This window comes from Felis catus, chromosome E2 (assembly GCF_018350175.1).
Source record: "Felis catus isolate Fca126 chromosome E2, F.catus_Fca126_mat1.0, whole genome shotgun sequence".
NCBI lineage: Eukaryota > Metazoa > Chordata > Mammalia > Carnivora > Felidae > Felis > Felis catus.
This window is the reverse complement of record NC_058382.1, coordinates 19,535,456-19,549,828: the sequence shown is the minus strand read 5'-3', so window position 1 is coordinate 19,549,828 and position 14,373 is coordinate 19,535,456. Positions and strand designations below refer to the sequence as shown.

The window sequence follows — 14,373 nt, the reverse complement described above, 5'->3', positions numbered from 1 at the left end:
CCCCTATCCATTGTTCCCACATCCAAGTGATGACCAAGGGCTGCAATTCCACCTCTATACCCTCTCTCAGACCCTCTGTTTCTCTCCATCCAGACCCCATTGCCTCCGGCCTGGACAACCTCTCTGGCCTCTTCGTGCCTCCAGGCCCATGTGCTCAGGGACAGCGGCTGTGGATCTTTAGTAAACGCAAATGTGATCATGCTTTTCCTTGCTGAAAAGCTTTGGTGGCCATTGGCTTCTCCTCCAAGGGGACCTGGACCGGAACCACATTCTCTTCTCATCAGAGATGCAAGCACTTCCAGCCATGGAGGCCATGTCCTGTTTTCTTGCCCAATTTGAGCTTGTGGAAGATGACACATGAGGCTTCTAGCTGCTTTACTCAGGACTTACTTGTAAGTCATGTTTTAAAAAAAGGGGGCTTCCTGAGTGGCTCAGCCGGTTGAGCATCTGACTTTGGCTCAGGTCATGATCTCACGGTTTGGCTCATGAGTTCAAGCCCTGCGTCAGGCTCTGGGCTGACACCTTGGAGCCTGGAGCCTGCTTTGGGTGTCTCCCTCTCTCTCTGCCCCTCGCCTGCTTGCACTCTGTCTCTTTCTCAAAAACAAACATTAGAAGCAAGGAAGGAAGGAAGGAAGGAAGGAAGGAAGGAAGGAAGGAAGGAAGGAAGGAAACAAAGAAAGAAAGGAGGAAAAGAAAGAGAAAAGAAAAGAAAAAAAGAAAGAAATCAAACTGAATCAGGACAAACTATGCCACAAAGGCAGTTCTCCAACGAAACCGGCCTGGCCCAAATGAATCCAAGCTTTAAAGACCCCAAGAACAGATGCCTGTGTGCTGGCTCACCTGATTATCCACAGGGCACTCTGGGCCTAAGTCTTGTCCAGGTGCCGGGCGTTCAGCCTGGCCCCCTTATCTCCAGGACACAAGCACCAGAAACGGTTTTTAAGATTACTGTAAAAAAATAACAAGACTTTCCAGCATCTGGCAATTTCTCGCTATCTTCGGGAAGGACTGACTACCCTGAGCCTGAGGAGGCTATTTCCATTACTCGTGGGCAGGAAAAGATAAGGAAAAAGGGATTCCACCACGGCCCCGCCTCTGTTGTCCCAGCGGCCTCCGGGGTGAGGGATGCCTAGTGTCACACTTGGCCCCAGCCTTGTTTGGCCCCGGGATGTGTGGGGTGGCAACAAGCAATATAATCTGCAAGTTTTCTATCCCCAGGAAGGGACCGAGGCTGCCTCCTCCACGAGGCATCAGAGGACCCAGGCTTAGGACAGGACAAGATGCAGTTAACAAGTCTGCGCTGGAAACAGCTCAGGCTCCTCGACTAGCAAGAGGAGGTGGCTGATGTGTGCAGGCGATGCAGCACTCGTGCAGAGTCCCCAGGCCTGCGGCCACACCCGTGAGCATCATCACAGCCAGCGGGCCACTCAGGGGGAAGGCAGCGCTATGGGCAGGGGAGCAGGAGTGGGGAGAAAGTCCCTTCACTATGCCAGGCCCAGAGTCCCCTGCAACAGGCCAGAAATGACAAAAACCGGACGAGGTTGAGATTTTTTTTTTGTGCAATCTGTTTTTTTTCCCCTTAAATATGCATAGGTCACAAAACTGCCTCTGGGCATTAAACCCAGGATTAAGGCATTAATGAACGGAGGTTTGAATGCTCCACTAATTAAAATAGTAGCAAGACAGAATGAAGTATTTCCAAAATCAGTGTCTAAGTGTCAAAGTGCCACCGTGTTGAACAAAACCCATCTGAAGGGATAAGTATTCCATCCCTCCTGCAGATGAATGTGCAGGGGATGGGTCTGTGGGAGCAGGCGGGCAGAGTTCAATGCCACAGGACCCCACATCCATTCCCTCTATACCCCACGACCTGGTGTTGCAAAGGATAAAATCCCAGAACAACAGGAGGGACAGAAAGGAAAGAGCTAGCTGGAATTGCATATCTTCAGGAGGCTCAATCAATAAGCCCTCTCGAAGAAATCAGAGCCATGAAGAAGATAGCGGTTTCGCTCAGCAGTGAGCTGAGTGTGCTTGAGACGTGGCGCGGGCCGCGTGCAGGGGAGGCGTGGGAGGGTCCACCTCTGCGTTTGCTGACTGGGGCCCGGCCACGCCTTCCCCTCTGCCTGATGTGCCCACACCCCATCTGCTGCCTTCTGGAGCACAGTCACTCTGCCCTAGGATCCCCACTGTCCACTTGGCTTTCCTGTTAACGTAGGGTTAAGTGCCTCTTCCTCAGGAGACAGAGGCAGCAACCCTACTGGAAGACTTTTCACGTACACACCAAGAATCTAGGTCATCATCTACGTATCTTTTCTAATTCGGGACGTGTTACCAGGATGCAGGGTCCTGCTGTGCCATCCACACCTCACCATCTCCTGCGCACAGAAAGCCAGGGGAAGGAGAAACAGGTATGTTATTCCACTGCCGGATTAATACACGCAGGACACCTTCACTCTGTGTAATTAACAGTTCTAAAATCGGCGTGTGACTCAATTTAACACAGTCTCTCTTAAAACCCAAGAAGGCACACGGCAATTGCTGACATGCTTGCTCTTCTGTGACGCTTCCAGTGGTACTTAACTGAAATCCAAGGCGCCGAGCTATTAAGACTGCACAAAAGTATCTCCTTTTATTTCCTAACCTGCCTTCAGATCAATTTAATCATCTGCAGAACAGGAAAGGAGAACCACAGCCTAAATTATGGAAGTGAGCCGCCTGCTCTTAAGTTTCAACTTTTGACCTCCACATCCAAACTGCAATACCCAGCACAAGAAAAGAAATTATCAGTTATGATCTTGTGTTTCTGGGGAAGAGTATGATGATAGAGGAATTTACAGGAAATCAAAAAGGCACTGCTTGAGAGAATGGAAAACAATAAAGCAGTCACAGAAAGGAAATGAATGACGCCCAAACAAACACTAGGAAGGAAGCGTCCTCTGTGCTAGCAGAGGCTGCTCCTTGCCTATCAGATAGGCTCTGGGAGGAATCCCAGATCCCCAGCCCAGCAGCTAACCAGGAGCCGGGGTGCATGAGTGGCAGGGGGCATGGTGCTGAAGGAGGCTTAGCCACACAGTCCTGGGCAGCTACCTGCACACGCTGACCTCACACAAGACCCATGCCGGGGCCTCTGAGCACCCCTGCATCTGCAGTGGCCTAGAGGGGACTTCGAAATGGCTGAAACGCAGGCACCCCTCCCCCCCCACTCCTCCAGGGTGCCCCTCAGATATACAAGGGGCAGCACAAGATCCGGGAACTACCGACTTGGGCTCAGCCCCTGGCTTTTCCTCAGGCAAATCATCTCCCTGTGCCTCAGTTTCCTTACCTGTAGAATGGGGATAATCGGAGCACCTAGCTTAAAGCATAAGCAAAATATCTCTTTGAATGAGGTGACATATGTCAAGTGCTTAGCACAGTGCCTTGCACACAAGAAGTCTCAAAAGGTGACATTTTATTAAGCTGAGTTAGCACTTGACTTCTACTCTCATTCAAGCCTTGAGCCATCATCCACCAAGGGAGACCACTTCTGTTTTGCAGGTGAAGAAACTGAGGCTCCATGCTATAGGCTGAATATCTGTCTCCCCCCACAAAACTGATATGTTGAAACCTAATCTCCAACGTGTCGGCATGCAGAGGTGGGGCCTTTGGGAGGTGATGAGGCCATGAGGGCAGAGCTCTTGTGATTGGGATTGGTGCTCTGATAAAAGAGACCCCAGAGAGCTCCCTGTCTCTCCTGCCATGTGAGGGCACTGCAAGAAAATGGCCACCTCGGGGCCAGAAAGTCTGTTCCCGCCAGACACGGAGTGTGCCAGCACTTGGATTTCCAAGGTTCTAGAACTGTGAGAAATACATTTCTGTTGTTTATAAGCCACTCATGATGGTAAATGTTATGGCAGCCAGCGTAGTCTAAGACACTTGGTGAATCTTCACAAGTTAGGTATTACTACAAGCTCACTGACAGATGTAGCTGAGGCTCAGAAAAGTTAAGTGACTTCCCAAGGGGTGCAAGCTGGGGTGAGAGTTTGGATTTGCCTGCGTGGAGGGTTTTTGTGTCACCCCAGGCAGTCCCTCTCCATGGGGCCTAGACAGAGGGGGTGATGAAAGCATTCAGGACGCAGGGGCCCAAAGATGTACCAGTGAGTCATAATTTAACATCACAGAAAACCCTCTCCTATAAATGAGGGACCAGCCTGCCATTGCACCCAGAATCCTTCCTTCGCTTACTTGAAGAGGGCAGTGATCAAGACCACCATGGATCTCACCCGAGAATGACTGCAGTCACTACAGAGGCCAGAACCCATGCTATTAAAACACACCCTTGAGGCAGGAAGGACAGTGTGACATTTCTAAAATAGTTCTACTGCCATCAAATGCCAAATAAGTCCTTTCTGCTGCTGGCTTTGATAAAGTTGGGAAGTATTCTTATGAATGCAGAATCCACCTCAGAGCCTTGGAAGTGTCACTAGAATTAAAGTGTGCTTGTTCCAAAGTAACGAGCTAATGGCTGATCCCTCAGGAGATGCCGGAGCGGATAACCCAGCCCGGTCTCCAAAGCACCCGAACTGTTAGCAGCCGTGAGGGAATGTCATCTGCGGGGTGTAAGTGGGCGAGGGCCCATTCCTGGGTATCCAGGATTTAGTCTTCTGTCCACTGGGAGCTACAGATGGGCCAGGCGTCTGTTACTTTACAAAAACAAGAAAAGGAGGCTGTGAACGAGAAGGACCCAGGTCCTATCCTCTGAGGGCGCGCGGCTGCCGACAGAGCTGGGCTGGCCGGCCTGCCCTCCGGTGAGCGCTCCCAAGGGGTCAGTCCCGATGCCAGTCCCGACGGCCCTCGGATTTCCACCTCTGGCCCAGCCTCTCTCCCACTGGAACCTGCTTCAAACTCAACATGCCCCAAACAAGTCCCCGATCTGTCACGGCACCTGCTCTTCCCAGCCATCCTCATTTCAGTGACACACCACCCAGCTGTTTAGGACAAAAAAACGGAGTCACCTCCAACTCCATCCTTCAGTGGTGTCACAGCCGGCTCCTCCCAGGGGCGTTCCCCTGGACTGCCACGCCACTCTCAGCTCTGTCACACCGCCTTTCCCCTGCCACCTGGGCCCTGCAGCAGCCTCCCAGCTGGCAGCCTGTGCCCTCTCTTGCCCTAGAATTGAGTCTCCAGACCGAGGCCAAAGCGATCGTTTAAAACACAAACACAATCCTACCATTCTCCTGCTTAAATTCGTCAAAGGTTTCCCACGGTTTCCGTTTCTCTCAAGATCAAGTCCAAGCGGACACGGTAGCCAACCCAGCCCCCTGCCCATCTCTCTGACTGCCCTCAAGGCCTCGGAACACGCAGCCCCTGGACCTGCATCATCTTCTCCTTCTTCCTGATGGAGCTTCCCCTAGTCGGAAGGTGCCCAAACTCCAAGACTAGGTGAGCAAGATCTCCCAACCAGGTGGGGAAACACGACCACAAGGTCATAGCATCAGACATGAAAGGTCCGCGCACCTCCCCGCTGTCAGGTGATGAGGTGCCAAAGGCCCCACCTCACCGCTCTTCTACATTCAGAGTAAGTGCAGCCTTAGAACCAATAAAACACGTGTTATTGCTGAGCAACTCGATGGCTTAGGAAGAAAACTGGCGGCATGTCAGAGCTGGAGGGCCACTTCCAGGGCCCACGGAGGGGATGCCCAACCCGAGAAGGTTTGCCTTGCTGTGACCTAACAGAAACCAGTCGTGCTGCAGGACCGGGCTGCCGGTATCAGCAAGCGAGGAAACTAGGCAACACAAGAACACATACAAAAGGATGGCAACTTGTCAGGACACAGATGCCACAGGAGGAAAACACATTTACCTTTCTGGTAATAGCATTACGGATGATGTCTGTTTTTACTCTTTTCATTATCTACTTTAAGTGAGCTATGTAAGTGTGGCTCGCTTAGGGTAGGAGTTTTTAAAAGACTGCTTAACAAAGGAAAAGATAAATTTAATTGACATTCAAGTGATTTATGCCCTTTCAGAAAAACAGACCAACTGGTGCGCGCGCACACACACACACACACACACACACACACACAACCAGAGAAGAGAGCTGTTCTGGGGACTGTCTTGTCTGAGGGGCTCTCTGAGATGGAGCGGGTGGCGACAGCCGGGTCTCTGAGCTTCCTGAGCGGAAGCACAACAAACAGCCAAAGCAGCCACAGGCAATACTCACCACTCCACGATCTCTGGATGAAGAATGGTGTTGTTGACGTTAAACCTGCAGAGGAAACACAAAGCAAGCCTCTTAGTTCAATGGTCCATCATCTCCCAGCAAGAAATACCTCTTTCAAGACATACCAAGAGAGGACATGACCCAAAGAGGGCCGCAAACTATAACTCCACGACCCTCCGGCCCACAGAAGACCTGCCACCCACTGCTTGCAGCAGACATGCGGCTGCACCGAGCCCCCTAAGTGCTGTCACTTGGGAGAGCAAGCTGCTCGGCTGCAAAACTACCCTCCACTCTTGGGGCGCCTGGGTGGCGCAGTCGGTTAAGCGTCCGACTTCAGCCAGGTCACGATCTCGCGGTCCGTGAGTTCGAGCCCCGCGTCAGGCTCTGGGCTGATGACTCGGAGCCTGGAGCCTGTTTCCGATTCTGTGTCTCCCTCTCTCTCTGCCCCTCCCTGTTCATGCTCTGTCTCTCTCTGTCCCAAAAATAAATAAAAAACGTTGAAAAAAAAATTAAAAAAAAAAACTACCCTCCACTCTTGCCAGGCAGACCTAGCCTCCTCTGTCGAGTGTACCAACACACTTACAACAGGAGTCCCAGAAGAAAAGGAGAGATGAAGGAGAAGAATATTTGAAAAAATAATAGCCCAAAACGTCATCGATTTAATGAAAAACATTAATCTACACATCCATAAGGCCCAATAAACTCCAAACAGGATAAGTCCCAAGAGATCCACACTCAGACATATCATAATCAAATTTTCAAAGGACAAAGAGAAAATCCTGAAAGCAGTAAGAGGGGAAGAAAAAAAAAAAAAAAGCATGACATACAAGGAACCCTCAATAAGATTACTGGCTGATTTCTCATCAGAAACTATAAAGGCCAGAAGACAGTGGGATGAAAGAAAAAAAAAAGTGTCAACCAACATTCTATATCCAGCAAAGCTGTGTTTCAAAGATGAAAGAAAAATCAAAACAGTCCCAGATAAACAACCTGAGAGAATTCATCGCTAGAAGACCTATCCTACCAGAAATACTAAAGGGAATCTTTCAGACTATAGTGAAAGAACCCTAGACTCACTCAAATCCATGTGAAGAAAATGAAGGCATTGAAAAAAGTAATTACATAGGCAAGTACAGAGACAGTGTAAATGTATTTTGTGTAACTCCTTTTTTCTCCTGACTTAAAAGACAACTGCAAAAAGCAACAATCATAAATCTGCGTGGACCAACAGAACATATGAAGATGCAATCTGTATGCAACAACAGCACAAAGGAGGGGACAAAACAAAGCTATATAGAAGCAAATTTGTTGTAGACTACTGAAATTGACATTAATGCAAACTAGACTGTTATCAGTTTAAGAGGTCATTTGTAATCCCCCAGGTAACAACTAAAAATATAATTAAAACAAGGGCACCTGGGTGGCTCAGTTGGTTAAGCCTCCAAATTGGGATCAGGTCATGATCTCATAGTTCATGAGTTCAAGTCCCACATCAGGCTCTGTGCTGTCAGTGCAGAGCCTGATTTGATTCTCTGTCTCCCTCTGTCTCTGCCCCTCCCCAACTTGCTTGCTCGCGTGCGCACTCTCTCTCTCTCAAAATTAAAAAAAAAAAAAAATAGCTTAAAGAACTGAGCTCATCAGCATATAAAAAGGATACACACCATGACCAAGTCCAATTTAGCTCAGGAATATAAGGTTACTCTGACAGACAAAAATAATCAGTGTAATATGCTCTAATCTATTAATTATATTAATAATTTATATCAACAGAATACAGAACAAAACCACATAGATACAGAAAAAGGATCTTACAAAATCCAACAACCTTTTGTGATAAAAAAAAAACTCAGTAAACTAGGAAGAGAAGGAAACTGCCTCAACCTGATAAAGATATCTACAAGAAACCCACAGCCTACATCATAGTTAGCGGCCAAAGACGAAAAGCTTTCCCCTAAGATTAGAAGCAAGGCAAGGATTTCCTTTCTCTCCACTTCTGTTCAATACTGTACACAAGAAACATCTGTCACAGTGATCATACACTGGAAGTCGCAAGAAATTTCAAAGCACTGAGATACAGAAAATGTACACTGATTACAGTAGAATTAAACGAGAAATCAGTAACAGAAAGAAAACTATAAAATCCCGAATTGTTTGGAAGTTAAGCAACAAACTTCTAAAGACCCATTGTTCAAAAAGAAATAACAAAATTAGAAACTAAAAGCATGAAAAATCAGAACTGGTGAAATGCAGCTAAAACAGCACCCAGAGGAAAACTGATAGCTCTAAAACGTACTTAGTGGAAAAGAACACTGAAAACAATGATCTAAGCTCCCATACCAAGAATGTCCCTTTCTTCTTTCTCAAGAAGCTAGAGAAAGAACAAACAAACCTGAAGAAATTAAAGGGAAATGAAAATGTACAGAAATCAATGAAATAAAAGGCAGACATAAAAATAAAGAAAAATCTACAAAGTCAAAATGTGTTCTTTGATAAGATAAACATAACTGACAAGGGGACCCCAGAAGACAAAAAGATCAGGTCGGGGTACATCATGTGGGACCCAGAGCCCAAGCTGTCAGTGGGAAAGCTGGGGAAGCCTGGCATGGCCCAGCACAAAGCACAGGCCTCAGCAGAGAAGCTCCAGCAAGCCTTCAACCCTTTGGATTCTGAGCCCTGCTCCATCTCAGGTCAGGATATTACACACAGGGCATGCTGGCTTGTGACCAGGCAAGGACTCTCCATGGCCCCATTACCAGTGTTTGAAAAACACCTATCTAATGCCGTGGTTGTGCAGCTGGTACCCCCACTGCTGGCTGAGCCCATTGAAGAAGGAGGGACAGAGGAGAGAAGGGAGAAGGGGGCATTAGCAGGCCGGCAGGATTCTAGCTCTCCAAAGCTGTCGGGAATCCTAGCTACACAAATTCAAAGTCACCTGACTAATTCAAAGTCACCTGAAATGCTGTAGAATCAAAGCCCTACTTGTGAAATATCAAAGAGACCTCAGGCAGCCAACATGGTTTGGAGTCAAGAGCAGAGCAGCAAATGACATAAATCAAGACGACAACCCAGGCTCTGCCTCCCATTTCCCCAAATGTCACTTTGACATTAGGAAAAGCAATGGCCTATCTACTCAGCAGGCAAACACAGCAGTAAAATCTCACTTTATAAAATGTACATACGTATGCACACGTGCACCTGTGCACACACAAGCAGCAGAGTGACCCAGCGCACAGGTAACATGGATATAAAGAGACAGGTAAGATGAACACACACACAGGCAGGCATGCGCTTAGGAAGAGATGCACGTAGACACACACAGATGTGTATGCAACACACACACACACACACACACACACACACACACAGGCATGTAGACGCACCCAGACTAATACACAAAGATCCACCCCTAAATATACACACATAAACCCACAGATGCACACAAATGCACACTCAGATACAAAAACACTCAAGACAGGGGCACCTGGGTGGTTCAGTCGGTTAAGCATCTGACTTCGGCTCAGGTCATGATCTCACGGTTTGTGGGTTCGAGCCGCACATTGGGCTCTGTGCTGACAGCTCAGAGCCTGGAGTCTGCTTTGGATTCTGTCTCTTCCTCCCTCTCTGCCCCTCCCCCGCTCACGCTCTGTGTGTGTGTCTCTCTCTCTCAAAAATAAACAGTAAAAAAAATTAAAATAAAAAAAAAACCCACAAAAACCAAAAACACTCAAGACACACACAGAAGAGTCCAAAAGACATTCACCGCAGCATTGGTGGGGTTTAACTTGGGGTGATGAAATTTGGGTATTACCTCTTTGTAGTCAGCATTTTCTATGATGAGCATGTATCAACTGGGTAAAAACAACAACAAACCCATCAGTGCCTATGAGGGTGGGGAGCGCGTATCCTAGAAGCAGAGGGTAATTCCCTGATGGGCTCTGCCTCAGGGACGGGTGACAAAGGGTGAGCAGTATGGGCCCAACCGTCCCTGTCCCTGTCCTCTTCCCTGCAGTTTCTAACCCAAGGAGGGAGGCGAGGCTTGCCGGAGAACAGGCCCTAGAAGGGCCCCCCACTGCCCACCCTTGCTAGGGGCTGGGGTGGGTTCCTATCTCCTCATGGAGACTCCATGGGCCATAATGAGAAGCCCACACCTCACACTGATACACAAGTTAACAGTAACCACAATGCCAAGTCCCCACGCCACAGACCGGCATTTTGTTGCGATCATCAGGTTTTAATAAAGTCCCTCTATTTCCTGGGTTTAAAAATTCACATCTTTGAATATTAATACTCCTACATTAGCAACCCCCAAATTCAGCAATTTCATATTTAACTGCTTATTTAAATGGAATTCATTTGTAACCAATTGTCTTCAAATATGCAAGGCAATTTAAGTAAATGCCAGAAGATAAGAGATATGCTTATCCCGAATAACCAGCTGATGTGAAATATCGACCATATTTCTCTCTCAGACAATGGCATGACACTGAGCCCTCAGTAACTCACTGCCCTGGCCTAGGGCTCCTGGGCAGTCTGCCTACTTTGAAGGGAACTATTTCATGCCAAGAAGGCACCCCCATGGGCCACTTGGCCCCCACAGATCATCTTCTCCTTCATGGTCAGTCTCTCTCTTTCTCTCTCAGGAAAATCTGCTCTAAAATCTACCTCCTCAGATGCTAACAAAGATTTATCATGCTTGCCTCTGCTCCCAGGCTACAGGAACCAACCTCTCCAGGCAGCTGTGGGAGGAAGCCCACGGGGAGACCTCACATCCCCCCACTCCTGCGCAACCAGCCTCTTCACCTCAGCTCTGGCTCACCCCAGCCACAGAACAGTCCTGGCCATGCCCTCCCCAGGACCTGGCAAGAAGTACCCGACCCCACTCTCCAGAGCCCATGGGGTGTCTGATCCTTCCACATCTTCTGTGGGACTTATCCCTGCACCAGCGTGGCCACACGTGGAGCCGTGGCCTGTGCCAGAGCCCAAACTCAGCACAAAGCCCAGCAGACTCTCCCCACCTGTTCCCGTCATCCCAGAGAGAATAGACACACTTCTCGGTGACCCCAGGGGCTCCAGGCCATCAGGAGGCCCCGGTGCATGTCTACCCTTCCCACCTCACCCTTGTCTTCCTGTTCCCTCTGCTCCTGTTCTCTACCATCACCACCACCGGGAGACCAGACACATTCCCCGACGTGGGTAGCAAGCAGCCTGACCCTGATCTGAGAAGGCTGAGACAGGTCTGAGGTCTCCCAGAACCAAACCCACAGCCCCACCAAGGTCACAGACCCAGAGGCAGCCAGCCCCGAGGAGCCATACTTGGAGAGAAGGTCGCAGGCCAACTGTCCACCTGGACCAGTGCCCAGGGGGTCTGGACTGGGTGGACATGTTGAGGCCACTATTCTACTACAAGTTCCTTCCTCCCCTCAGTCCAAGGGATAAAGATGGCCTGGGGTGGTCCATCAGCATAAACCAAGAAGCGAAACCGGAACTTCTGCCACAGCAGGTTAATCAAAAATCCAAGATGCAAGGTGCTTCAGAGAAGTTCAAAAGGGTCAAAACCAAAACCTCCGGGAATAAGGTGCTTTATTACAACCGATGATAGAAGCTGATGGAAAGTAGGACAATAGCAAGATTCACCTTGCTTAGGAAACAGGCTATTATTAGCCCCAGCAAACAGCTGGAGACAAGGCAGGCAGGTGAAGGTGGTGGCTGAGCCGCAGCAGCCCTCAAGGACAATGGCAGAAGTCAGGAGGAGGTAGAGTCAAGGCGCTGGCAGCCAGGATGGTGGGAGGCAGGGGTCTGAGCTGCACTCAGAGCCCAGGAATATAGACATGACTTTCTGTACGGAAGCCACTGGCGGGCAGCTGGAGGCAGAGACTGGGGCCCAAGGTCATACCCGTGGCTTGTGGGGTGGGGGCACCTACCACAGGCTCCTCCCCAACAGAACCCCTGAGGGTGGAGCTGCTGAAAGGGTGCCCCAGTGGGATGAGAGGCCCAGAGGGAAGGGAGGGAGTACCATGGGCAGGCCAGGGGACTCCAAGGCAGAGAAGCCCAGGGGAGGCCTCTCACCAGCAGTGCATCAGCCAAGGCACACGGGTACAGAAGCCAATCCCTCAGCACCGGCATGCAGGAGCAGGCTCTTAGCCCGGTAGGGAGGGGCCTGGCAGTACCCCAGAGTCAGCCCCGCCTGGACTGGACTACAGATTAGAGAGGGCCCAGTCCAGTGCCTGGGGAGAACATGTAACATTAAGGCAGCCCTGGCTCTCCAAAAAAGCTTCCAGATGCTGACCGGGTGGGGTGGGGGTTTGGCAGAGCAGAGGCTCCTCTGGGGTCTTGGCAGGGGCTAAGGAGTCCCAGGGAGCAAAAGGGACAGAGGCTGAGGTCTGCCTACTGAAGGGAGGTCATGTTCACAGCAGGACTCCTCCTAGCAGGGGAGGGGAAAAGGTCTCGACTTCCACTGCCCCCTGACTGTGATGTCCCTGGAATCTCCCCATGCCTCTTCTCTGGGAAAACTTGGGGAACAGCCAGCAGAGCTCTGCTCTCAGGGGCCACATCGTGCGCTGCCTCCCAGGAACCATACCTGCCACAGCACCTGCCAGACCCGTTCCTGGGGTGCTAAGGAGGTTCTCGGCATCAGAAACTCTGGAGGGGGCAAAGAACCCACAGCTCACTGGTACTGGGAACCTTAGAATCAGTGATCCTGAAGTCCACCTGGCTCACTACATAGATGGGGAGACCAAGGCTCAGGAGGCAACGGGGGGGGGGGGGGGGGGCTTGATGGGGGTGTGCTTGTGAACAACTGTTTACTGAGCGCCAGCTCCGTGCCAGGCTCTGGGGGAGCAGGATCCCGTTTCACCCCCAGGGCAAGCCCAGGCAACACCACGCTACACGTGGGGGAGCTGAGGCTCAGAGGGCAAGCTCTGTTTAGGTCATAGCACCAGTCAGTGAGGTGATCACCAGGGCTCCCTGCTCCCACTCAGGGCCTTCCCCACCAGGCAGAGACCGATGAGAAGCTGGAGGGGCCAGCCCACGGGAACACAGACGTTGGTGTTGGTCAAGATGGGTGAGCAGGGCAGCGGCACGTCCACAGTGCTGGGGGACCGGGGGAGGCTGGGCCCAGGACAGGCCACGGTGAGCTGGGCCCCACACCTCCCCCTCCAGGGCCTGGGGAGAAATGGCAGCTCCACAGCCAGCATTTCAGAGAGCGAGCGCGTGGCGTGGCCGTTCTGAGGAAATTCCCAGGAGGACGCAGGGATTTGAGCAATGAGAAGCAAACCTGATACCCACCCCCGTCCCATTGCTCTGATCATTGGGGGAGTGATACATATTTATGAGCTCATAATCCTTCCTAATCACCCCTATATCACACAGCCGCACAAACTCCCTGTGGCTCAGGCTCATACATAATTATAAGGCACTTCCTCTGTCACCGCCTCAGTCCACCAAAGGACGACAGGACGCGGTGGCAGTGGTGCAGAGTTAGGCGCCAGTGGGGGAGGAGCTAGGAATGGAGGCCCAGGAGCAAGGCTGGGAGCTGTCCACACTCAGCAGCCTGTAGGAACAGGTGCCTCCATTCAAGGGCTCCTCTGCTGCAGCCTGGGGCCCCACAGATGCCCCAGGGCCAGGCACGAGCCGGCCCAGGGACACCGCACAGCTAGCAGGCGGCACTCTCCAGGGGCCTTGGCGTGAAGGGGACAAGGAGGGCAAAGTGCTCTCTCTGGGCCCCACATCTGCCTTCCTGCCCGGAGAGGCCCAGGAGGGGAAGCAGGGATTGAAGACTCTTCCTGGAGCTAAATGGGGTAAGTAAGGGCAGGTAAGGGGGTCCCTGAGACTGGGGCAGCAGGGGACTCAGTCTGGGAGAGGTTAGCAGCCAAGAATAAGAAGGGGCTGAGAAGAGCAAAGACCACAGAGCTCAGAGCAGGTGTCCAGAGGGAGAGCAGGCCCCCACCTGTGTGTGCTCCCCAAGCCTGGGCAGGTCTGCACTTGCATTATGGAGCTCAACAGAGAAGAAGTTGAAGTGATTTTAGGCAGAGTGTTTTCTAAACATTTCCTCAAAATGCCCAACTAACTCCTTAGCCTCTTCCTGTTCACGTACTTTACGTCTAGTTTGTAAACAGGGCAAGGCCTGCTGGTGAGATGTGAGGGGGGCAGAACGGAGACCATTGCGGGGGCCCCAG

At 50.8% G+C, this 14,373-nt stretch overlaps 1 protein-coding gene across 1 annotated transcript in view; it reads right to left on the bottom strand.

The window, feature by feature from the left end:
• PEPD (peptidase D) overlaps positions 1-14,373 on the bottom strand; it is a 112,322-nt gene that overhangs the window by 71,554 nt on the left and 26,395 nt on the right. Inside the window, exon 7 of the mRNA XM_023245695.2 lies at positions 6,200-6,244. Coding sequence (XP_023101463.1) covers positions 6,200-6,244 — 45 coding nt within the window. The remainder of the gene's footprint in view (positions 1-6,199; positions 6,245-14,373) is intronic.